Below are 25,043 nucleotides of genomic sequence, written 5' to 3'. Positions count from 1 at the left end.
TATCTCCTTTGTATCTCTTGTTTTGAAAATATAAAAAAAAAAATTAAAATTATTATATTAATAAATTTATTTTTATATTTATTTCTATCTCTTTAACCAAATACATATATGTTCTTACCATCTAAATCTAGTCCAACAATACCTAAACATCTGATGCTAACATTTTTTTTTTTTTGGCAGCTAGTGAAAGAGGGAATTCATTGGCAGTTACACAGTACAAGCTCAATCAGCAATCCTCTTGGTCATCATCTTTTTCTTTTAACACCAAATTGAAAAGAATATCTCATATATCTAAAAGAAAATCTGGGTGCATGATTTGGCCTTTGCATTCTCATCTCCCACTACTATAAATCCACCACCCAATGTCTCTTCCTTGATTGGTTACAAAAAGCCTCAATTTGCTCCTCCTTTAGACACCCAAACCTTCACGAAAACCATGCACTAAGAAAATATTTATCTTATCTTATCTAAGGAGCACAGAGTGCTTCTCTCATCAACAAAATTATATATTTGGTATAAACCCTCCAATCCATTTTACCCAACCATAATGTGTGCACCATCAAAAACTGAAGAGAATCGTATTGACAAAACCTCTCAACCTCCTCCAATATCTTCGCCTACCACCCAAATATGGCCGGCAAATCTTATGCAAATGATTCTTTTGGAGATAAAAACACAGCGAGGGATGGCTCTGCCCTTGTTGGCAATGAATTTGACATGGTTTGCCAAATCAGCCATCACAACTGCATTTCTAGGCAGACTTGGAGAGCTCCAGTTAGCTGGTGGCGCTCTTGGGTTCACTTTTGCTAATTTCACTGGTTTTTCTGTCTTGAATGGGCTATGTGGTGCCATGGAACCTATCTGTGGTCAAGCTTATGGAGCTAAAAATTTCAAGCTACTACACAAGACCCTCCTCATGGCAACTTTCTTGTTGCTAATTGCAACCCTGCCTATATCTTTCTTGTGGCTTAACATGGACAAGATTCTAATCTATTTTGGCCAACAAGAAGACATTTCACGTGTTGCAAAGAACTACCTTTTTTATCTCCTCCCCGACTTAATAATCACCTGTTTGCTTTGTCCTCTCAAAGCATACTTGAGCTCCCAAAGTGTAACAGTCCCTATAATGTTTTGCTCTGCTTTGGGCCTAGCTTTTCACATCCCGATCAACATCTTACTAGCAAAAGCCAAGGGTCTTGAGGGAGTGTCTATGGCAATATGGATAACGGATCTTATAGTCGTGATTTTACTTGCTTTATACGTGCTGATAATGGAAAACAGGAAAGGAGGGAAGTGGAAGGAGGGAGGGTGGTTAGATCAAGATGTTCATGACTGGCTCAAATTGCTAAAACTTTGTGCACCATGTTGCCTTACCACCTGCCTTGAATGGTGGTGCTGGGAGATCTTGGTCTTGCTTACAGGACGACTACCAAATGCCAGGCAGGCAGTCGGAGTGGTAGCAATTGTGATGAACTTTGACTACTTGCTCTTCTCTGTGATGCTATCGCTTGCAACTTGTGCTTCCACTCGTGTGTCAAATGAGCTTGGTGCAAATCAAGCAGGTCGTGCTTACCAATCTGCATATGTGTCTCTGGGAGCAAGCACCGTTTCAGGTTGCGTTGGTGCCTTGGTGATGATAGGGGCTAGAGGTGTTTGGGGGTCTCTGTTTACCCATGATCAGGGGATCAGGAAAGGTGTAAAGAAGATGATGTTGCTTATGGCTTTGATTGAAGTGGTAAATTTTCCTTTAGCAGTTTGCGGAGGCATAGCCCGGGGAACAGCTAGGCCATGGTTGAGCACCTATGCCAATCTTGGCGGGTTCTATTTTCTAGCCGTGCCAATAGCAATACTCTTAGCCTTCAAAGCAGCCCTAGGCCTCGGTGGGTTGTTGATAGGCTTCCTGATTGGATTAGCTGCGTGCTTGATTTTGTTAGTAGGTTTCGTTGTTAGGATTGATTGGCAGGTAGAAGCCGACAAGGCACAAAAACTTGCGTCCTGTGACGTGCAAGAGGATGTTAGGATTAAAGAATGCGTGAACCACCGAACTATAGAAACAGAAGATGGTGCTGAAGTATGAGAGTGACTAGAACACAAGTGTCTTTTTCCAAGTATCCCCACCGTAAATGCAGGATTTCCTGGTATAATTGGAAAAGTATGACTCAACTCTAGGAAAATTAAATGTAAGGGCAAACTCAATTAACAAAATTCCCTGATGGAACTTCTAACATTCAGGATTCTATCTGTTTCCAAGCCTTTCGGCAATTCAGTGTCATCATTTCATCAATTCACTGTTCATAAATCACTCCAAATTTCAACTCCTGGTTGCATCAGATCAGTTCTTAAAGGAAGGCCAATTACGATTCGGTCTTTAGATAGTTTCATCATATAATGAAATGGGTTGTGAGAAAGAGGTTTCTGAAGCCGGAAAAAAAAAAGTGCAACATTTTGAAGATTCAATATAAGAGGATTCCTTGTCCAGCATTCAATGAACATATCTGAGCAGAATACACTTACACGGCCATCCATGAATTGTGGGGTTTGCAATTTCAGTCAAGGAGCTCAAAACAGCCCTGTCCAAATACAAAAATTACATCAATGGTCATCAAGAACGTGGAAGGTATCATCCATCAAGAAACCCAGGTCCACAACTTGAAGCCTCAAGTTCTTTGGCTTTCTCATCATTGAAGCCGAGGGAAACAAGTATCCTGTGGCCGGGGGATTCCACTTCTGACCAAATGCCTAGAAGCAGATCATTTGTTGTAACTTCCCCACTATCACCTGTAAATTCAAAAAGACAAATTGATGAAAATAATTTTTAAAAACTTTCTCAATGGTGTAATTACAGTTATTTTTCTCCCTCTGTCCTGGATAGTAGTTCCCAGCAAAGTTTGATTCAGGCAAAATCAGGAAAACACACTCGCCAAGAACATGCTTTGCTACAACAGCCAAGAACAAAAATTGGACAAGCAAAAAGACAATATGAATTGTGTATAATGGAGCTCAACCAGGAACTCGGAGAATGTGACTATTGCTCAGAACAGCAGATCATTTCCAAGATAGGAAGAATTTCACTCAAGAATAAATGTATCATAGCATATTTGATAATGTGTGTCCACACCCACACACGATAGCCTTCCAAGAGGTATTGTCACATGGGTTTAGCTATTTAGTGGATGTTATCCTTAAAAAGACATTTCTTAGGAAGAGAAGTGACCTTGTACTATATAAGCAACTAGAACCTTTGTTTTATAGTCTATGTGGAATAATAGAATCTTCAAAATACATATAACAAAGGGAATTTTAATGAATGATTTGAATAATGAAAGCCATGTGTTTGTTGTGATAAGAGAATCATAGACACTTTCTAGTTTCTTCATCTATTACACGACAGTCAGACTCAAAGGTAAGAACCCCAACATCATGAATCAGAACATGCAGAAGATGGCAACCAAACAGAAAAGGATAGGAACAAGGACAGTTCTACATGACCTTACTTTTTGGCACTATAAATATACTATGAAATATCTTCGACAACTGATGAAACATCATAAGTCTCGTTGAAGTCTAGGCCAAATAGTATTAGGGATGTCGCGATCTAGTTTTCAAATACAAAGACTTACAAAACTAGGGCTCCTGAGTCCAAAAAGAGACAGAAATCATAAATTAGATTTCTTAACCATTGAGTTTGCAATCTACTATTTTCAAGGATGTCATCAAATCATGAAACACAGGCAACATTCAATCACCCATGATAGCAGCATGATGGATCATAAAAATTTAGAGACTACTTTTCATAAATACCCGATCTTGGCCAGTAAGCAGACCCTTAAGAGAAATTTTGTTCGGATGTTCTGTACACTATCAACTGAGTTTCCATGACTGTCTGCAAACACCAAGGCTTGCATTTATGCGACACTCATTGAAGGAAAATATTTCATGTTGAACAAAAACCGAACAAAAAAACCGCAGAGAGAGCAAATCAGGACTTGCCAGATTTTAGTTTATGCTGAAAAGCCCAATGATGACCTTTTGAGCATCATCAGTCAAGCGGGGCCTTTCAGGAGGGAAATAGGATGTCAGCCTTTTCAATTACCTTAATAGGGGTTTTTTAAAAAAGATTAGCACAGTAATTTTTATTTTATTTTGAAGGAAGAATAATACTATTTAAAAAATATTTAACTGTTTATATTATCGCGCTTTAAAAGTATGATATGTCATAAAATTTAAACTCACTTTCAAATTAAAAAACATAAATGCAGCAACTTTTTCTCTTTCTACAAACCGACACTATCAGCTCATATCTTTCTAAAATAACACATCAAACACATATTTTTCCCTAATATCTAAAAATCAAACTCATTCTAATTTCTAATTATCTTTGGATGTTTTTTTTTTAAATTTATTTTTGGATGAAAATATTTTTTTTATTTTTTAGGCTTTATTTGACAAAAACTGATTTTTTTTTTGTATTAAAGCTAACAAAAATAAGCTTAAAGAGTATTTGTCAAACATGTTTTTAAATCTAAAAACCCTTTAATAAAAATTATAGTAAACCAAATAGGATATTAAACACTTTGACCCATTTTTTTTATCCAACTCAATCGGGTAGGCCCGAAATTTTTTATACTTTTGACAAAACCTCATTATTGGTAAACCTCTAAAAATATTGTGTTCAAGAAGCTCAAAAGCATGATCGGTACGTTTGTTGCTTATATAACGTTGTTTAAGGAAGAGAACTTCCACAGGAGTAAAGTAATTCTAAACTGTTTTCTACGAAAATCAGTTTGAAGGAGTGTGTTAAGAGCTAGTTGTGTTGATTCTCTTTCAATAAACTTAAAGGTCCATGGTTAATATTGTGCAAACCTAGTTAACTACGAATCTCTTATAAGCTGTAGGAATCATGATCAGGTTTGTTAATCGTGTTTATTTTAGTTCATTGTATCGTGGAAAATGCTTCCACTAAAACTACATATATAGTGCTAGTTAGTTCTTAATTGAAGTCGATCGAAGTCTGTTCGCATATTTAAAAGTTGTATTGCTCTCAATTTTAAAGTGTGATAATGAGCAAATATTAAGCTTAAGTTTACAGCATTAAAAAGTTAAGCTAACAAACGCATATCATAGCTTCAACAGCCACGCACATTTCCCAGTGTTAGTCTCCTACAAGTCTGCTTTCCACCTGTGATATTCACCAGCCTTTGAGGACAATTATTTGTTAAGCCTTTTTCCATGCATGGCCATGCCTTAATCTGATATAATTTCATGTGCCACTTGTTACTATAAGAACAAAGGTCACAAGTTTAGCTTAAGAAATCAAATAAAAGAGATGGGGAGCATACATGAACAGTAAAGGCCACTTCAATTGTTTCAGTATTTTTGTTAATGTTTGTGATTAATGTTTATGTTCACGTTAACTAGTAGCTAAAGCACAGAGGTTGATCTAAATGGGCCTGACTCGATGTACTCGATGTACTGTCGGGAGCTGTCTTGCTATCAGTATTCAAGCTCTGATCACCTGTTTCTTCAACTTTTCCTTAGGCAAGCTTGGCCCAAGTTGTCCCATATCCACTTCTTTCAAAAGACAGACAAAGAACGGCTGATCTACAGTGTACGAAAGCCTGCCCAGTGCCGATTTATCCAAGCAGAGATAGATATTATTTTTAAGCCATAAATTCATTTCATGAGCAGGCGGCACAGCCACCTTTCCACATTTCAGTTACAGTTACTTTACCACAGACACCATCCATTAACTTGAGAGCAATCTTCTTAATTATTATGCCGATGAGACACAACACATTTGTATCATGATGTGGTGCCATGTGAGCAAGCAACATGTGGGGTGCCATAAATTGATCTACGAGACATCAACCTTAATCAGAGGTCAATTTGGCTGAAGAACTCTCTCTATATCTCCCCAATCTCACAATCCGCGGTTAAAAGTTCCACGAGAAGTTGAGCAACCTTTGCAAACAGTACGGAAAGTGGGGGTGCCAATGGAGCATGAAGAGGCTTTCGATATCGACCAGATGGTGGTCCACGTAAACTGGGCTGATCTTGTTAATAGATTAACATCTAGTCCGTCTGATTTTCGCATTGAATTGAGGATTGCTAAAACAGAGAAGGCGAAGAAATTGCAGATTTTTTTAGGGTTTACGGGACAAGTAAAAATCTCTTCATGTGCGGCGCAAACCAGATCACTTCGTAAAGGGCTTCTTAGTTCTTACAGCTTTGCATGTACAGTTCGTGTCTCCCATCATTACCCATGATGTCAAAATTCGTTGTATTTGACTTTTTCACCACTTAACTTTAAAGTTTTCCTTCTGTTGGAATCGGAATTGTGGGCAACTCGGTGTGGGAGTGGACAGATCAATCAATGCCACCAATGAGTTCTCAATGTTTTTTGGCTGAGACAATTATTTATCACACGCGGATTTCAGATTTGGAGAATTTTAGTCAAGGGCATTTTGTATGAGGAAACTAATTAAGATTTAGGTGAGATTAGAAGCTCGCATATCAAGCAGTATTTGAATTTTTTTTTAATTTATTTGTAAGATCACGTCTGATATTCACAATAATCTAACTAGTGATGAATCCTCTAGTATATCCAATAAATTTATTTTATTTTTTTAAACCAAGAGTTTCTTTATTTTTGTGTTTTAAAAATATCTGTCAAAAAATTTAAATTTTTTTTATTTTAAATTAATTCTTTTTTATTATGTTTATGGATTATATTAAATTAATATATTAATATTAAAAATATATTTTTTTAGTATATTTTTATAAATAAAAAAAACACTCTAAAAAAACCAACCACCGTCACCCTATCACGCAGCTGTAAAGCAATCTTAAAAAAGTAATTTTGTTATTTATACCATATCTTGGATTAGTATCATAATCGACTGCTGTAATAGCAGAATGATTTCATCCAATTCGTCAAATCATGTCATCCTCACAAAGTCAAAAAAAAAAAAAATATCTGTGGAGGAATTCTATCACTTGGAAAAAGTCATTTCAGTAAAAGAAGTTGGTTGCATCTGCCTACCGACTCTGCTCCCATGGTGTCCTGTGAAGTTGAAAAACACCAATAGAATCCGAGTAGAAGATTGAAAAAATCATTAAGGGATCACCGACTTGTATAAAACTATAATTAAATGGATCCCATTTGTTTCTAGATTGTGATCGAATTAAAGAAGCTTTTCACTCGGACCAAAAATTCAACTGCTTCGAACAACAAAAATCATTTTTCTGTCGCAGATTGGCTTCTCGCCTGGCCCGTTCAAGGAGCTAATTAGGAGTGCCTCAATTTGTCAATCCACGAGGATACAAAGAAATCCTCGGGAGCATAAAAGTATGACATAGAAACATCAACATTATTTGTCTTGGATGCTGTAACAATTAACCTCCAATGTCAAAGCATGTGTCTTGACAAAGTTTTCTCACCAGTGAATATATCATTTAACTAATCAAGTGGTTAGATGTAATAATCTCTGTATAAATTATAAATAATTTTAGATTTATCTAACGAAATTTTAAAATATTTTAAATTTATTGTTTGCTATTTCGAAAAACCCAACATTTCATCCATAAAAAAAACAAAATAAATTACCCATGCAAAGAAGGGTCATTTTTTTGGTCATTTTTTGTTTTCCGTTGCATGTAACGTCTCAATGTTGTAATTAAGGAATTAGTCGATAGATCTAGAATTATATCTCTGTTACTTTTAGGCATCGATAAATATTATTTTTCATAGTATTTTTTATTTAAAAATAAATTAAAATGATAAGTTTTTTTAATTTTTAAAATTTATTTTTAATATTAGTATATAAAAATAATCTGAAAACATCAAAAAATTTAATTTAAACTAAAAATTAAAAAAATAAATTAAAAAAATAAAACACAAAAATAAATTGTTTCTAAATCTAGTGGCCACTGTCGTGGCATGAAGAAATTATTTTTATGCTTTGGCACACCACAAATTGCGGCAGTCCCTTGAACAGTAAACAAGCACCAAAAGCAATGCAACCTTGTGACTTTAAATAAAATCTCAAAGGGAGGAATTAACTCTATTGGAAGTGTATTTATGATTGTTTTTAAAAATATTTTTTATTTAGAAAAATATATTAATAATTTTTTTTTATTTTTTAAAAATTATTTTTGAGATCAGTACATCAAAATAATTAAAAAATATCAAAAATATATTAATTTAAAAAAAAATTCAATTTTTTTAAAAAACATTTTTAAAATACAGTGCCAAACAGCTAGTCCTGTAACTACGAACAAAACCATCTCTAGCTTATAATTGACGAGCGAGTAAGCCCTCTAAAATTAGGGTATGAAATCAAATACTTAAAAGATCAAGATTTTCTTGAACATATATACATGACTGCTAACGCTTTACCCTCGACGTTAGATAATTTCATTCGCGGGACGGAAGCAATTTTCAAACAGCAATTATAGGTCCATCATCTATATACACTGCTTCTTCCTCAAGAAAACCCAGCTATAATGCTTTTCAACCCCACTTACTTCTGAAAAACGTACGTACTATTGCCACTCTCATAACCACTTCAATTTTTTTAAAATTTTTTTATGCTCACTTAAAAGTTTTTAAAAAAAATATTAATTTAAAACAAATAAAAAATTAAAAAATTATAATTTTTTTTATAAATGTTTTTAAAACGTAATAAAACCTTAATTATCTAAATAATTAAAAGCCGACAATCGTTTCAGACTTGACGATTCTCATCAATTATTTTAATTTTTAGATGATGTCCTCTCTCTCTCTCTCTCTCTCTCTCTCTCTCATCTATTATATATATATAAAAGATAGAAACGGCTACGTTCTCAGTTGCCTAGTATTGGGAGCGGGCAAGTTAGCTATCGCTATCTTGATATCACCTAAAATTGTAGCATTTTAACTGGTTGTTTTACTTCTGTGATTAATGTTAAAAGGTGTTTAAGAATTTAGTGGTAGGTTTTTTAAAAATATTTTTTTGTTTATAAAAATATTAAAATAATATTTTTTTATTTTTAATATCGACATATTAAAATAATTTAAAAATATTAAAAAAAACATTTTAAATTAAAAATAAATTCAATTTTAAAATAAAAAAAACACGTTTAAACAAAATCTCTACCTTCCACTACTATTTTCCAGCTGGCTTGACTTGATATAACAACCCCCATCATCGATCTCCTTTTAATTCCCGATTAATGCGCAAGATCAGATAAGAAAAGGCCAAAAAAAAAAAAAAAACCCTACTGTCTCTTTTAAGTTATGCATTGGGGATTGCATGGGAAAGGGAAAGAAATTGACACAAAAACATATGAAATATACAACACATGCGTGCATCTACTGCAAATTGGTCACGTTTAACCCATGGCTGCATGCCTCTCACAAGTAATTGTATGCATCCATCAACTGTCAACAATGAACATGATGCTACATTTTATCTTCTTTAGTTTATGATAGGATTGATCATAACACGAGTACTGAACTTCGAACTTACGTTTTCTCGACAGAACTTAAAAGCAGTCTTTTTGCTTTAAAAGAGAGCTAGCTAGCCCATGTAATGAAATATTTTCAAATAACATGGAGACAGGTTACAATAAGGAGGCATATTCATCAAGAATATCCTTCGTTGTTGAATTAAAAAAAAATATGTCCAAAAATTAATCATGCACTTGAGTTTATACACCATGCCAAAAGGCACCAATTTACCAGTTTAAGGAAAGAAGGAGCCGGTCTAATTCATCAAGGGACTCTTGGTGCTTTCATCTTTATACCAGTTGAAGGAAAGCTAGGTGAGTGCGTCATCGAGTCCATTCAATTCCTTGGATTGCTTACAAATTAAACAGAGCAGTTAGAAACCGGACTTGCAAGGCAAGCCTGCCCAGGTGCCAAAACAGAACACTTTACTGTTTGTTTACGTTTGCTTTGGACTTCAACGTGGCCTCTCCGTCACCCTGTGCTTTGCTCTCGTAAGTGTCGGGGGGTGTGATTGGCTATTTTTTTGGTTCCCATTATGAGTTTTTTTGAGAAGTTGTATATGATTATCTAGGTTGGTTTTTTTATCAAAAAGGTCAGGAGATGTTTATTATTTCTATTGTTATGGATTGAAAAATCTAAATAACTATCTAGATTTAAATGTTTTCATGCATAATAAAATTAACAAAATATTTTTATTTAATAACAGTTACAGTCATGGAAATATCTACACGTGGACAGGTCCTAGATAATAAAATTGTCAGATATGACAGTCCAAACTATGAAGGTTACCCATAACAATAGATGCAGGGATTGCAATGCTATTTTTGTAATTATTTACATTTATATTATGTTCTTGAAACTTTGAAAATGCATTTAAACTACCATGTTTTTAATGTTAGGTGGTGTGTTTGATGAGTTTTTAAAAATAATCGAGCACGTGTGCTAGCATTTTATCGGTCTGACTATTTTGATTATTGTCCAATCATTTTATCAAATGTTTAATCATTTTTGAACCACGACATTGAATCAAATGTCGTGGTTCAAAAACAAGACATTTCATTAATGTTGCAGTTGTGAACCGCAACATGTATCAAATGTTACAGTTCTCAACCATGATATTATTGAAATATTTCGTTTCTAAACCATGATATCCTCAAACTATGTTATTTTATCATAAATTACTTTGTTATTTATTTGTATTTTGGGTGGTAATTGCCCAATTTATCCCCCTTTTGTTTTTACACACCGTGGAAAGTGAATGCACATGGTCATGAATTATGCAGTAGCTACATGTTCAAACCATGTGAGCAAAGTCTCGTATTCATATGTACCCACTTTGACCAGATTTTGTGCTAAATATTCTTCAATTCGGTAACCTAGTTTGACGGCCATTATTTTCTGACCAAGCGATGATCCTCAAGCAATTTCTTATTCGGGACCAACTAAAACTGTGGGACAAAAGGCAGAGTATTTTAATTTTTGCTCTGCGAAAACCTTTTGAAAAAGAAATTGACGAAGTGGGAACCCAGTCAAATCCAATAGCAAATCAAAACAAGATTTTTTAGGCCTAAAAATCAACATGTTTCATCACGTTATATGAAAACATGCCTCCAGTGTCTCACGGAGAGGCGCCGTTGTATAGAATTAGAAATCCAATCCGCCTCGCCTAGTTTTCAAATGGGAATGCGGTCTTTAATTTGGCGCCAAGAAGCAGAGACCATGGGGGGGGGTTGGGGAAGGAGGGGTTTCCGAAAAATATATAAAAACTGAAATTGCTTCACATGTTTCAACCGACAAGCAAGTTGCTCCACCGTGGGTTGAGTTTTTTTCTAACACGAGATAAAATATTTAGACATTGATATTGTGTTTTCTAAGAGAAGAAAAAATATAGATGCAAAATCTTGTGCATGTTTGATAATTATTTTTTTAATACCAAGATGTTGATATAGTGAACGGTTTTTTTTCAAATATTAAGATAACAACATATTGAATTGATCTTAGCCCCGATTAACCAATCATATTTACAACTTGGATCACGAGACCATGATAATCCTATAAAAAAATAAATCTATATAAATAATCATGTTCAATTCCCAAATAACTCGGTGTTAATAAAAAAAAATAAAAATAAAAATATTTGATTTAAAAAAGTTTAAAAAAAAATGACTCACAAAGAGATCTTGATAAGCTGATATATGAACTTAAAAAACTCAAAAGATGGTTTCTCGAAATCAACTTGAATTAAAAAAACTTCTCAAGCTTGAATCTACTTACTTAGATAATGAAAAAACCGAAAAACATCTCAGTTGAACTTTTCTCTTAAAATAAAACTTGTTGACTCCAAGATTGTTTTTTTTTTCTTGGCCACAATCGGTGTCATCACATATTCTCTTTGTATCACTCATGTGTTCTCCATGGTCACCGCTTCTTAAAAAAAAAAAACCTTGAAAACCAAAAAACCATCACAAAAACAACCTCCAATAACTGAAAACAATCTCTAATCCTCTATCAAAACACCAAAATCATCATCCACTCATCTTCATGAGTCTTTTTACTATTTGTTTTTTTTTTTTACAAACCACCAGCTCGAGATAGATTGTTAGCCTCCTTGTCGTGATAACGGGTGAAACCACCACCTAGCTAAATATTAGGTTAGAAGGTTGTTACATGATGGTCACGTGTTGCGGTTGATTTTTTGTGATCTCGGTGATGTTGATAGATTTACTTATTATTATGCATCTTCTTGGTTCGAGACATGTCGTACTATACTTGTCATAATATGAGAGACATCGAGCCTAGATGATATTATCCATGACGATGAGACCACATAGGCAAGTGGAAGTTGTGTTATTGATGAAGCCGGTTCATCCACTTGTCATCGCAAAAGACATAGATAGGATCAAATATATTATTTCATGGTGTTATTTTTTTACTTATGAGTTTTTTTTATTATTATTACTCTTGTAATATTATTTTGGCTAATTATCATGTTGATTTTAATATTATTTTATATATATGCTTTTTCATACTTATTTTAGATAAGTATGATTTAAAATCGTTAATTTGTAGATGAGCATGTGTACATCATTAATAGTTTGTTTAAAATTTCAAATCGATCATTTACATGTTAATAAATGCACATTGTTTTATAATCACCACTATAAATTATTTTTATAATTAATAAATAAAAATAATGTTTAAACATACTGCATATACTATATTCTCAAATCTTTTATCAAAACATGTTAGTTTGGTAAAAGACCTGAAAGTGGGGTGATTAAAAATTTAGAATATGGTTGAAACGTTGTTAGAAGTTTTTTTTTTTTTTTTTATCTCTATCTCTTTCAAAATTGCTCTTGAGCTATTGATTCGACTTTCCATCAGACTGCACGCTTATAGAAAAAAGGCGTGTTATAAATGCATTGGATGCTACTTAGTAGCCAATCATAAAATGATGGAGCCATTTTTTAACAGAAGTGCTTCGAAAATACCTTCAACTGAAAAAACATTAGAAGTGCACCAGAAGCGCTCCCGCTCAGCCATCCTAATCTCCACCTTAAGACACCGGAAGCATGTGGTCCCGAATATCTTTCACCGATTTGGATATTTTCCCGCGACTATCATCGCTCTTGTCGTCTGATTTGGCGGGAGGATACCGCTTCCCGCCAAAATAAAGAGGAGGGTTTGCCTATACTATTTTTTTTCTTTTTCTAATAAAATAAAAAAAGTTTATCAGTTCTAACGGATACATTTTTTAAAAAAATAGTGTTTTGAAACGCAGATCAACCCGTGTTTTTAAACAAATTAAATTTTTTTATTAAAAATTAATTTTTTTGTATATTTTGGATCATTTTGATGTGTTGATTTCAAAAATAATTTTCAAAGAAATAAAAATATATTATTTTGATGCATTTCGGCATGAAAAATACTTTAAAAAACAACCGCAACCACACTCTCAAACAGGCGTCCACCCTTGGTTTTCAGTAGATCAGTAGCGCTGCTGCGAGCTTTCAAAAAAATATATAAAAGAAATGTTAAGAAAAAAAAATTAAACTCGATTTATTGGTTAAATTAATAATTTAAATAATATGAATATTATAATAAATTAATAATAAATTAATTAATTAACACGAAAAATTGACAACAATAAAAAGTAAAAAGGACCTAAGCTGAAATTATTTAGATTACTAAACAACTCAAAGTTAAAGGATGAGACTGAAAAGAATAATTAAAAAAAAGACCGGGTTAAACCAAATTAACTCACAAATCCCACAACAATAGGCATAAGACTGAGATAATCTCATAAAAAAACAGGAAAAAAAGTCTGAAGGATAGTTTCTGATAAATCAAATGAGAATAATATAATTCTATAAAAAGCAATAAAAAAAATTGAAGCTCAATTTTTAGAAAATTAAATGTTAAAAGATAAAAACTAAAAAAATATATAATTAAAAACATCTAAATCCAAGCATACTTAGGTCAGGATACAAAATCTTTGACCAAGTTGTGATGCCAAGGTAACTGCGTTTGAAAGTAAACTAAATAAAACCATGAAGCTCGATTACCGAACAACCTAAAGTTGAAAGGATGAAAACAAAAATAAAATTTTAATTAAAAAAAGCAACAAAAAAGTCCGAGTTAACTCATATTAACTCACTAACCTCGAGACCATGGTCATAGGATCGAGATAACCTAATATAAATGAAAGGAAAAAAAAGAAGCATGAAGACCAATTTCATATAAATCAAATGTTGAGAGTTTAAATTGAAATAAATCAATTTAAAAAAGTAACAAAAAAAATAAAAGTCAACTTGTGTTAACTTTTGAGACTATTGACTCTGGTAATGAACCCGAGAATAACCTCATAAAAGATAAATCATAAAAAATAACAAAAAAATACTCTAAAAAAGGATTAAAAAACATCAACTTAAAAAAAACAAGCAAACTCGGGTAAACTTTCTAAACTTTGTCTAATCTTTAAAATTTGCAACCTTTGAAATGAAAGCAGGGACAAAAGTTCAAAGGTCAATTTCTAATAAATAAATTAAGTACGTGTTAACTCCATAAAAAACAAAATGAAAAGAAAAAAATTAAAGCTTAATTTCTAGTAAATAAAATTTTTAAGGATGAAAACTTAAAAAAAAGTAAATTCAAGCCCCCCCCCCAATTCAAGATGCAAAATCTCTAACCCACTTGTGATAAGAGTGTTTGAAAGTAAATTCAATAAGATTATAAAATTTAATTATTGAACAACCTAATGTTGAAGGATAAAAATAATAATAAAATTTAATTACAAAATGCTACGGAAATTTTTTTGAACCAACTCGAGTGAAAAAGAAGTTGAAAGGGCTGATATGAAAATTTAAAGGTTTTGACACTGAATTTGAGAAGAAGGGAAAAAAATGATTGTCGACTCCAAATTAGAGGTGATTTTGGTGCACGCGTCGCCCCAATCGTGTAAGGGGCATCGAGATCTTCTAATCACTGCCCTGGAATGCAATGTTTGGTGACTGGATGACCTTGCACGTGTTGCTTGATGGCACATGCTACAAACACACCAACATATTTTTTAATAATTAATATATGATCAATTACAATAATATATGCGAGTAACCTTCAAGTTAATAATAAAATCAATGTAAAAAAATAAAAATACCCTTATGAGAAGGTTATGTCATTTTAATCGCTATAACCTATAAAATCTAACAGGCATGTGGTTTTTTAAAAGTCCACCATTAGTTTTCAATAGATAATTGTCCCAGACTATGCCATGGGCATGATCAATTTTTATTTATTTATTTATGTGTTGTAGCATTTTTTGTAGCAGAAAAAATATATAATCATGAATTCAAACTTTGATATACATTGAACGATATTTAAAAAAAAAAATAGTCAGACAATAACACATTGGATAATATTTTTTGAAATAACGAAACAATATCATATTGAATCGACTCGAATCAATCTGCCTAACTCATAACCTGGGTCATGAAACCATGATAACCTAAAGAAAACTAGATAAAAAAAATTATAAAGCCTAACTCTCAATCAAACCAATGTTAAAAGACAAAATTGAAAAAAAATCCTATTAAAAAAAGACATGAGTGAACTTGTGTTAACATACCAAACTCGTGGTTCGAGTCATGCATCCCAACGGGAATACTAAATTTTTTTGTTCTAAAATTATTTTTTTATCTAATTATACTATAGTAAAAATAGATATAAAATTGAACCCCAAACAAAAGTTGAAATGTTCGTTCATGATCGCAGTAATTTTATAAAAAACAATTTGAAAAGGATAATGAAGAGCAATTTAAAATCAACAAAATACCAAGGATAAAATTGAAAACAATTTACATCTTTGTTCTGTTAAAATCATTTGTGTTATAAAGCTTATAAAGATGGTTGTTGTAAGTATTGTTTGCAAGATTATTTCAAGAACATGAGTATTCACTGTTTATGCTTGAATGCATCAAAGATGTTTTGCGTCTTTTGACTCCTGAAAAAATATCATACATGTTTCTCTTGGTATTAGGTTTCTCACTTTTTATCCTAAAAAACCGATCTTGATTGAACCGAATTGGTTCAGTTTGAACTGGTTTTCAGTTCGGTTCAGGTCATACTTCTTAAAATTAACATATTTTGGTTTGATTTTTTTTTTTGCCCAAACAGAACTGAACCGGACCATGAACAACCCTATTTGGAAGTAGTTACGATGTATTAACCCAAAAATAAAAAACTAGTCAAAGTCTGATCTATTTTCTCAAACAATTTAAATATGGAATAACATTTTAAACTCTTTTTATTAAATGAAACCATTGACACCTAAAACAATTATTTTAGTTGGTGGAATCAATGTTAATTGACATTTTCCTTTCTCATCTCTCAAACTTATAAACTAAAAAAATTAGAAAAATAATGTAATAGAAAAGAAGGAGTACTAAGGGTCCGTTTGGTAACGAAGTTGCGTCTGTGTTTTATTTAAAACGCAGATGCAACCTGTTTGGTTAACAAAAAAACACAATTTACTGTGTATGGATTCCACGTAAATTTACGTTCGAGATGCAAGAAAAGAAGAAGCAGCAAAATGTTGCTTCTTGCGCACTGTTCATGCTAAATAATTAGCATGAACAAGCAGCATACACTGTTCACACCAATTAATTAGCATGAACAATGTAGCATACACTGTTCACGCAGTGTAGCCTATACTGTTTCGGTCCGACCGGTTTGGTTCAAAACTTTAAATGCATTGAACCATGTCCGACCTAGTAAAATAAAAAATAAAAATTATTCAATGACCCATTGTCGGATGTATTTCATACGTGATGGAATTGTAGATAGTTTAATGGAACAATAAAAAATATTTTATATAAATTATTATTTATTTCATGATGTAATAACAATAGTTAAATTTACAATATTTAAATTAAAAACCATCAATATTAATATATATTTTTTAAAATTATTTTATAACCTCAATTTTAAAAGCATTATTAACCAAATACATTAAACTACTTTTTGTTCAAACTCAATTTCAACCACAGTTTTAACTAAACACCTATTTTTTCAAATAAATCTTAACTAAAAGTATTTTTTATAAAACAACTTTTTTTAAACCACAAGCACAACAGCTACCGCAATACCAAACACATTCTAACTCAAACTTTTCTCACCAAGTAAAAAATCGCCACCGGTCTCTCTACTTCTTTCACATTGATTCTTAATTTTTCAATTGTGCCTTTTTTTAACAAATTGACTTTGATTCTTAATTTTTCGATTGTGCCTTTTCTTAACAAATTGTAAGCATTTGACTACAAAGCTGGACTTATAAAAACTTAATCCAGATAAAAAAAATCAAAAGGATCAAATGAAAAAAATAAAAAATTACACTACTCCACTTCCAATGAAATGTGAGAAAGTAAAACGTATATTTAGTTAAAATAATTTACCCAGGCGACATAGTGTTTTTTTTTAACAGGCTAGGTTTTTCAATCATGAATTTAAGTGTTACGTATATTTTAAAAATATTTTTGAAAAAAAAATATTTTTTTTATTTTTTATTTTAAAATAATTTTTTTTAGTGTTTTTAGATTATTTTAATATATTAATATTAAAAAAATTAAAAATTATTTAAATAAATTTAAAACAAAAAAATCACTTTAAAAAATAAACCTCCCTCGATACTTAAAAAAGCTCCAAGTGGTAATAATATTGCGGTGTAACAGAGCGTAGTTTTTATTGTTAACTGTGAATTACTTTTTTGGAGGTAACATGCAGCCAGTTGGTGACCAGAGACAACGGAGCAACCGGCGTACGTGTTCTCTGACAGGCTTGCACGTTATAGGCAGACAAAGATGGGACCGCTGTCGCATGGGTTAATGACAACATATAATTTGAGTTGACATTAGTTATAAGCTCGACAGGTGTCGAAGTTTAAACGAATTCAAAACCTCAATTCCGTTGTTGTTGTTGTGACGGAGTGGCCGTATACTCGGTCTTATTCATGGCGCCGTTTCATGCCCCTACCAATTTAATAATACATCACGTGAGATCACATATCTTATATTTATTTTTATATTTTAAAAATATTTAAAAAAATAATTAATTTTTTGTTTTTTTTTAAATTAATATTTTTTAGTATTTTTAAATTATTTTGATGCACTAATATCAAAAATAATTTTTAAAAAATATATATTTTAATATATTTCTGAATAAAAAATATTTTAATAAATAACCACAATTACACATTTAAACAAGCTTTTAATGGATTAGCTTGCCCTCCTGCACTGTTCTGTAGAGCTTGATATTTTATAATTTATACAGCAGGATCTAACACTGAGATTATACAAAAATACGGGGAGAAATACAGAGGGAAATCAAGTTGATATTATTTCCCTTCTATAAATCATTCTTCTATGTCAACTTTAAAAATAAAAGTTTATATCTAATTAGATTGATATCAAGTGATAACACAAGATCTCATGTATATCTTTTCACACACACGTATATTATATGAGAATTATCCTAGATATATATACGATCTAAATTTCAAAATCTAAATTGATTTTTATAGATAATTGAAAACAAAACCAAGGAAAAATTAAAAAACAAAAAATGAAACGATTGAGGATTTCTGTAGACCCTCCAAAGTTTACAAAAAAAATTCGATATTCCACTTATTTTTAGAAATCTTTAAAGAAATGTTGTGGCCATTCTGGATTTGTTACTGATCAAAACCAGCAGTACTTCATCTAAATTCGGCCAATACCAAGACACTAAGCGCTGCTAACTTAAGATTAGTAAGGTGTTTTTGACGTAATCATTGATTAATTTGGCCTTGACGGGGATCTAATTTTAGAAAATATCATGAGGTTGGAAATGGGAAATCAAGTAGCTAAGTAGCTATAAGCATCAAAGATCCACACCGTGAATTACAGGGGCGTTTGACAGATTTAATATGTATTTTGTTAATTTTTTAATTATTTTTTTTGAATTATTTTAACTGTATTTATATAAAAAATAAATTAAAAAAAATATTATTTTAATATATTTTTAAATAAACAATATTTTAAAAACCAAGAGCTACTTTACACTTCAAAAACTCTTATTTACAAATTAACTTGTGAGAAAAAGCTAGAGAAGTTCGACCCTATTTATTTTTACATTTCAAAAGTATTTTTGAAAAAAATTAAAATTTTTTATTTGTTTTTTTATTTTAAATTAATTTTTTTTTGATATTTTCAAATTATTTTGATGTGCTGATATAAAAAATAATTTTTAAAAAATAAAAAAATATTAATTTTAAAAAATAAAAAAATATTATTTTAATATATTTTTAAATAAAAAATATTTTAAAAAATAATAAAATACCATGTCGAGGTCACGTGTGGACGTCATTATAATAGTCGGCAAATCTCGCCTTCATAACCAAGCCAACTCTCACCAAAAATAGGAGCCTACAAGAATAGCCAGCCACAAGGACTGCCCTTGCCCTTCATCTAGAATCAAACAACATTCTATTCCTATCGAGTCGAATGCAAGCAAAGCACCTTTAAAGTGCACACGTGTCGTCCTAGCTGGACTATTGAACCACCATGATTGGGGATCAAGTGACACGTAGCTATCAATTATTAAATTCTAGGAAAATTGCGTTTTTCAATTAAAAATATATTAAATATTAACTTTCTTTAAATTTTTTTATCTTTAATATCAATAAATTAATTTTAAAAAAAAATTCAAATCAATTTAATATTATTTAAAATAAAAAAATAATTTTAAAAACATTTATTATATAAAAAACTAAATAACATGAAGATTTCACTATAGCTCTGGACATAGATTACTGTGGATTGTAACAGTAAAATTACATGAGTATAATATGTAATTAAGAGGATCATAAGGGGTGTTTTAGTATTTTTATATTGTATTATTTATTTTTTAATAAAAAAGTTATTAGCGCATGTTTCACATGCCAGTGAGTGGGTGACATCATGCCATTAAAGAGGCGGGTGACACCCTTCCTGGAGGTTAAATTTAGCCATTCGCCGTATCACTAGATGCGTAGTCGTGCTCTCTTCCACATGGTGTGACGTGTGTAAATATATCATGGTTGGATTATCGCCAGTATGAATTATTTGTATTTTTCCTTACTTTTTTCTTTCCTGACAATTAAAATACACAATTGTTTTCTTTTTATTTGTTGTTTGCTTGGTTTTGATATTGATTCTAGATCTAAGATAATTGGGTCTAGCATGGTAGTAATGCGCGTGGGCATGACTATCAAATCCAAGGTATTTAAAACATTTTTTTGTATATTTATTTATTTTTTTTAAAAAAATTGATATCAAAAAGTAATCATCAATATACTTATAAAGTATAAGATACAACATGTCAACCAAGTACTGGACCAGTGCTTTTATTTTTGAAAGTGAGCGAGAGCGAGTGAGGCGTTAGTCACGCCATGTGACTCGAGCCTTTCCCTGTAGGCGTGGTTTCGATGCTCTCATAAAAATAATAGTATAATATTAAAAACGGAAAAAAGAAATTAAATGGGGAAATATAAATATAAGAGAGGGGGAGAATTGCTACCAAAGCGTGTTTTGCAATTAGAAGAAGCATAAGTAGTTAAGTGAGAGAGAAGAGAGAGAGGGAAAAAAAAACAAAACAAAAGAAGCTCTCTGGAGCCGGAGCCAGTGCAAGTGCAAGTGCAAGAGAGAAAGAAACAAGGCAACAAGTTGGAGTTTGGCGGATTTAGTGTCGATTTGATCGAAAGAAGCGAGAGTTTTAAAGAATCTATCTTCTGGGTTTTTCTGCGAGCCACGGACTCTGTCTTGCTGGGTCTTAAGAGTATCTCGTCGTTTATTGAGGCTTTTTAAAGGGAAAAGTGAAAACACTGAGTGTCTTAAAAAAAGGAAGAGAAGAACTTTCTTTGGCTCTGTTTTTTTTGTTGTTAGAAAGAAAGGAAACTGCAAAAATGGAGTGGAGTGCTTGTTTAGATGAATATGAGAAGCTTGTAATAAGGATGACCACTCCCAGGTTAGTTTCTTTTAAAATCTTCATCAGTTTGCTTTTGCCTACTTTTGATTTTTTTTTTTAAAAGCTTTTCTTGAGTTTCTTTGCTGTTCTTGCCTTCTTGTTTGAGTTTCATTGTTTCTCCTGCCAATTATTCTTGTGATTTTCTTCTTGATTTGCAACCTATCTGGTATCAACTGTATAAAATAAACAATTTGTGTGCTAATATTTTTTTTTTTGCTTGGCATCAAAATCTTTACTTTCCATTTTTTTTCCTGAAACTGGTCGCCAACCCCACATCACATGCGGTCTGATTTCAAATCTCCCCTTCAAATCTTTTCCTTTTTTATACCAATTTAAATTAATTTTGAAGACTTGTAATTTTTTTAAATAATTATTTGACTTTGTCTTGTGATTTTCATACCTCTGGAACTTTAAAACCTCTCTTACCAGACTTTTCCAATAATTCCTTAACTTTGCAATTTAAACTCATGTAAAACGCAATTCTTCCCTGACATGGACCTTCCTGTGTTCACAGGGTCGTCATCGACAATGCTGTTTGCCCCAAAGCGACGGTTGTCAAGGTAATCCTTCTACGAAACCCTCAGGGCCACACAAAAGCACAAATCAGTCTTCTTTTAAGTGCTTCAAAAAAATGACTATTCATCGATATTTTCTTCAAAAAAATTGACTAATCATTTGGGATTCTTTTGTTTGGTTTTACAGGTGGATAGTGCTAGAAAACATGGAATTTTACTTGAAGCTGTTCAAGTCCTCACGGATCTGAACCTTTCTATAAAGAAGGCATACATTTCTTCTGATGGACGGTGGTTCATGGATGGTAAGCTTTTTGTTACATCAGCAGCATCTTCTTTGTTGATTTTTCATTTTGGTGCTAACGTGCGCCTGGATACATGCGCACGTTAGCAGTTTCATATCCTTTTGAAGTTCTCTTTTAATTTATTTTTGCTTTTGAATTACGTTTGCAGTTTTTCACGTTACTGATCTCAACGGAAATAAGTTAACTGATAAGAGCGTTATTAACTACATTGAGCAGGTAATTTGTTATCCTTGAATACCTAGTTAATTAACAATTAAATTATGGAAGTTAGTGGTAACTGAAGTGTGTTTCATGTTTTGTATTTTAACAGTCACTTGTTACCATTCATTATGGGAGAAAAACCGGTTCTAATGGTTTAACAGCATTAGAACTAACTGGTACCGACCGGGTTGGGCTTCTCTCGGAGGTATTTGCTGTACTAGCTGACTTGCAATGCAACGTGGTCGATGCTAAAGTTTGGACTCACAATGGCCGGATTGCGGCACTAATGTTTGTGAAGGATTGTAATTCAGGGTCGCCAATTGAGGATACACAACAGATTGATAGAATAGAGGCACGTTTAAGGAATGTTCTTAAGGGAGACAATGATATTAGGAGCGCGAAAACTATGGTTTCAATGGCAGTCACACACACAGAGAGAAGGTTGCATCAGATGATGTTTGCTGATAGGGACTATGAGAGAAATCCTATTTTGCAGCCTAGTGGTGATTCTCCTGTAGTGACAGTGCAAAATTGGGTGGAGAGAGGCTATTCGGTTGTGAATGTTCAGTGCAGGGACAGAACGAAGCTTTTGTTTGATGTTGTTTGCACATTGACAGACATGGAATATATTGTGTTTCATGCCACTATCAAAACATCTGGAGACAGAGCTTACCTGGTACATATTAGTCATCTTAGTATAATGTGTGCCATTTTATAGATGAAGCTGTTAAACCTGATTGTCTGTTTTTGTTCTTACTGAATTCATTTAAATTAATATCTTTCAGGAATTCTACATTAGGCACACAGATGGAACCCCAATTAGTTCAGAGCCAGAGAGGCAACGCGTAATTCAATGCTTACAAGCTGCGGTTGAGAGAAGAGTTTCTGAGGTGATTGTTCTATTCCAATTTATAGTGAGCTTCTCCGTTGGTGATTATGCACTTGTTAGGCCATTATTACAAATGTTAACGAGAATTTTTTTTTGTGTGGACAGGGTGTGAGACTAGAACTATGTACACTCGATAGGCAGTGCCTTTTAGCCGATGTGACGAGAACGTTTAGAGAGAATGGTCTTAATGTGACAAGGGCTGAGATATCCACAACAAGAGACATGGCTCTAAATGTGTTCTATGTAACAGATGCAATTGGTAACGCGGCTGATCCTAAACTAATCGAATCAGTTAGACAAAAAATAGGGATGAGTAGTTTAAAAGTGAAGGAATTGCCACCATTGGTTTACCATCAAGAGGCAGAAAGGGAAGATCAAACAGCAGGGGTTGCCGGGACAGTATTGTTATCGCTTGGAAGCCTAGTTAAAAGGAATTTATACCATTTGGGATTGATCAGATCATATTCTTAAAGTGGGAACATAAAAGACAATTTGGTGTTAGGCAAGAGATTTTTATTGTTCACTGCTCTTTTGCTGCTGCTGGCATATTCTTTGCTTGAGGTTTGGGCTTTTGTGTTGTTCTGTACATGTGGAAAAAGGTGGAGGAATTTGGTGATAGTAGATTAGTTATAGTTGGGTTGGGTTGGGTTGGATTGGATTGGATTGATTGAACAGATGGAGATACAGATCGGAGGCTGCTCCACCATTACTATTATTTATTAAGAGAATGCTTTGTTTGAAGGGGAAATATTTGAATTTGAAGAACAGATGGAAAGTAAAAGGTGTTCGGTGGTAAATAGAGGTTTGCTGAGGAGAAAATTAGGTAGATAGAAAATCAATGGCTTCATATACCTTTCACAGTTGTACATATAACAACCCTTTAATATATTAGTTTTAATAGTTGACTTGGTTTATTCTTTATAAGTCTTATTTAACTCTCTCTCTCTCTCTCTCTCTCTCTCTCCCTTCCATGGATGAAAAAGAAATTAGCATATGGTCCCTACAATTATGCATTAGAAGTTTCCACTGCTTCTCGATGCTCTTTTAAAACTCTTACAAGGATACTTAGGCGCAAGTTGTTAACCATTTTACAACTTGCCTAAATTCATGACTTTATCTTGATTGGGGATGGAAGTTAGAAAAATGGAAAAAACTGATGGCATCAAGTAAAGAACTATGTGATTGTTATCATTCATTGACAGCCTTCTGCATATTTATCAAAGGGTTATTGAGTACTTAGAACTTGGAAGAGCAGCTTACGATGACTTTTCATGATGTAGGTGGTGCGGCATGCATCGACCACTGGCCTAAACCTCATGATTAGTTGAATTTTGCAGACAAAAAGAAGGAGGTGCTTTCTTTGAATTGTTAGTTGAAATGGGGGCACAACCACCAGTTTCTTAGATAGTCCAAGATATGGAGGGATCCGTAGCTTCCCAATTATTCTAGGAACTTCCTGTCATGGCATCAAATAGAAATAGTGACATTAATCGTCCAAATGTCCCAAAAGCTTTCGGGTTGTTTTGGCTACAGCTCTGGTTCGAGGGTGGTGATAATGCTTTTTTTAACTGTGCACCAGAAGAAAAGTCTTCATGTCTCAGCGACCTGGTTCTTACCTTTTCGTGTTTGCAAACCGAGTACGTCTTTTTATGGTCTAAAACAAGCATCAATCAAGTGCTTGGTTTTCTCGCCTTGATACTTTACTTTTGGGACAAGGTTTCACTGGCTCTAATATCAGCTCAGTTGATTAGGTTACTGATGTCTTCACTAAACCACTCTCTTGTATTAGTTTTGATCTATTCACGAAAGACAAGCCTCGTGTTGCTCCTTTGCCCATGTGCTTGAGGAGGGTGTTAGGAGACAAAGTCCTTCTCCTAATCCTTCCACACCTATAAGTCCTAGTCCTGCTACAACTACTAAATCTCCGGCTGGATAGCAGCAGATATTGATTACAAGGTTCGCCTATGGAATTCTTTTAATTGGTTCCGAACTTGGAAAATATCGTGACATATTGGACGCAAGAAGATTATGATTGAATATAAGTCCCTTGCTTGCCATAATATTTAACTGTCAAATATTTTATTTGCAAATTGCAGAAGGAAAGCAGTCAA

The 25,043-nt window shown here is 32.8% G+C and overlaps 2 protein-coding genes and 1 long non-coding RNA gene across 3 annotated transcripts; 2 read left to right on the top strand and 1 right to left on the bottom strand.

Annotated features, from left to right (window-relative positions):
* The first annotated feature begins 363 nt into the window (after positions 1-363).
* LOC7479234 (protein DETOXIFICATION 56) lies at positions 364-2,237 on the top strand. The gene has a single exon (XM_002304408.4). It carries the CDS (start codon positions 548-550, stop codon positions 2,075-2,077), a length of 1,530 nt encoding a protein of 509 aa, XP_002304444.3. The 5' UTR covers positions 364-547; the 3' UTR covers positions 2,078-2,237.
* A 15-nt stretch (positions 2,238-2,252) lies between these two features.
* On the bottom strand, positions 2,253-3,989 carry LOC127905043 (uncharacterized). The gene is made up of 2 exons (XR_008058680.1): positions 3,802-3,989; positions 2,253-2,778 (listed from the first exon to the last, which is right to left on the bottom strand). It is a non-coding gene; the product is annotated as an uncharacterized LOC127905043 (long non-coding RNA).
* Positions 3,990-20,558: 16,569 nt separating this feature from the next.
* Positions 20,559-23,856, top strand: LOC7479233 (ACT domain-containing protein ACR8). The gene is made up of 7 exons (XM_002304407.4): positions 20,559-21,025; positions 21,540-21,585; positions 21,728-21,842; positions 21,991-22,058; positions 22,153-22,719; positions 22,829-22,933; positions 23,038-23,856. Exons 1-7 carry the CDS (start codon positions 20,964-20,966, stop codon positions 23,401-23,403), a joined length of 1,329 nt encoding a protein of 442 aa, XP_002304443.1. The 5' UTR covers positions 20,559-20,963; the 3' UTR covers positions 23,404-23,856.
* The last annotated feature ends 1,187 nt before the right edge of the window (positions 23,857-25,043 follow it).

The sequence above is a fragment of the Populus trichocarpa genome, chromosome 3, assembly GCF_000002775.5.
Source record: "Populus trichocarpa isolate Nisqually-1 chromosome 3, P.trichocarpa_v4.1, whole genome shotgun sequence".
Classification (NCBI taxonomy): domain Eukaryota; kingdom Viridiplantae; phylum Streptophyta; class Magnoliopsida; order Malpighiales; family Salicaceae; genus Populus; species Populus trichocarpa.
The sequence above is the reverse complement of the archived record's forward strand: the minus strand, read 5'-3'. Positions and strand labels throughout refer to the sequence as shown.

Bases quoted from the DNA above. Each gene is read 5' to 3' on its own strand.
- LOC7479233 (XM_002304407.4), top strand. From the start codon at position 20,964: ATGGAGTGGAGTGCTTGTTTAGATGAATATGAGAAGCTTGTAATAAGG. The intron at 21,026-21,539 runs GTTAGTTTCTTT...CTGTGTTCACAG, and splicing joins ATAAGGATGACCACTCCCAG to GGTCGTCATCGACAATGCTG. The intron at 22,059-22,152 runs GTAATTTGTTAT...GTATTTTAACAG, and splicing joins TTATTAACTACATTGAGCAG to TCACTTGTTACCATTCATTA.
- LOC7479234 (XM_002304408.4), top strand. From the start codon at position 548: ATGTGTGCACCATCAAAAACTGAAGAGAATCGTATTGACAAAACCTCT.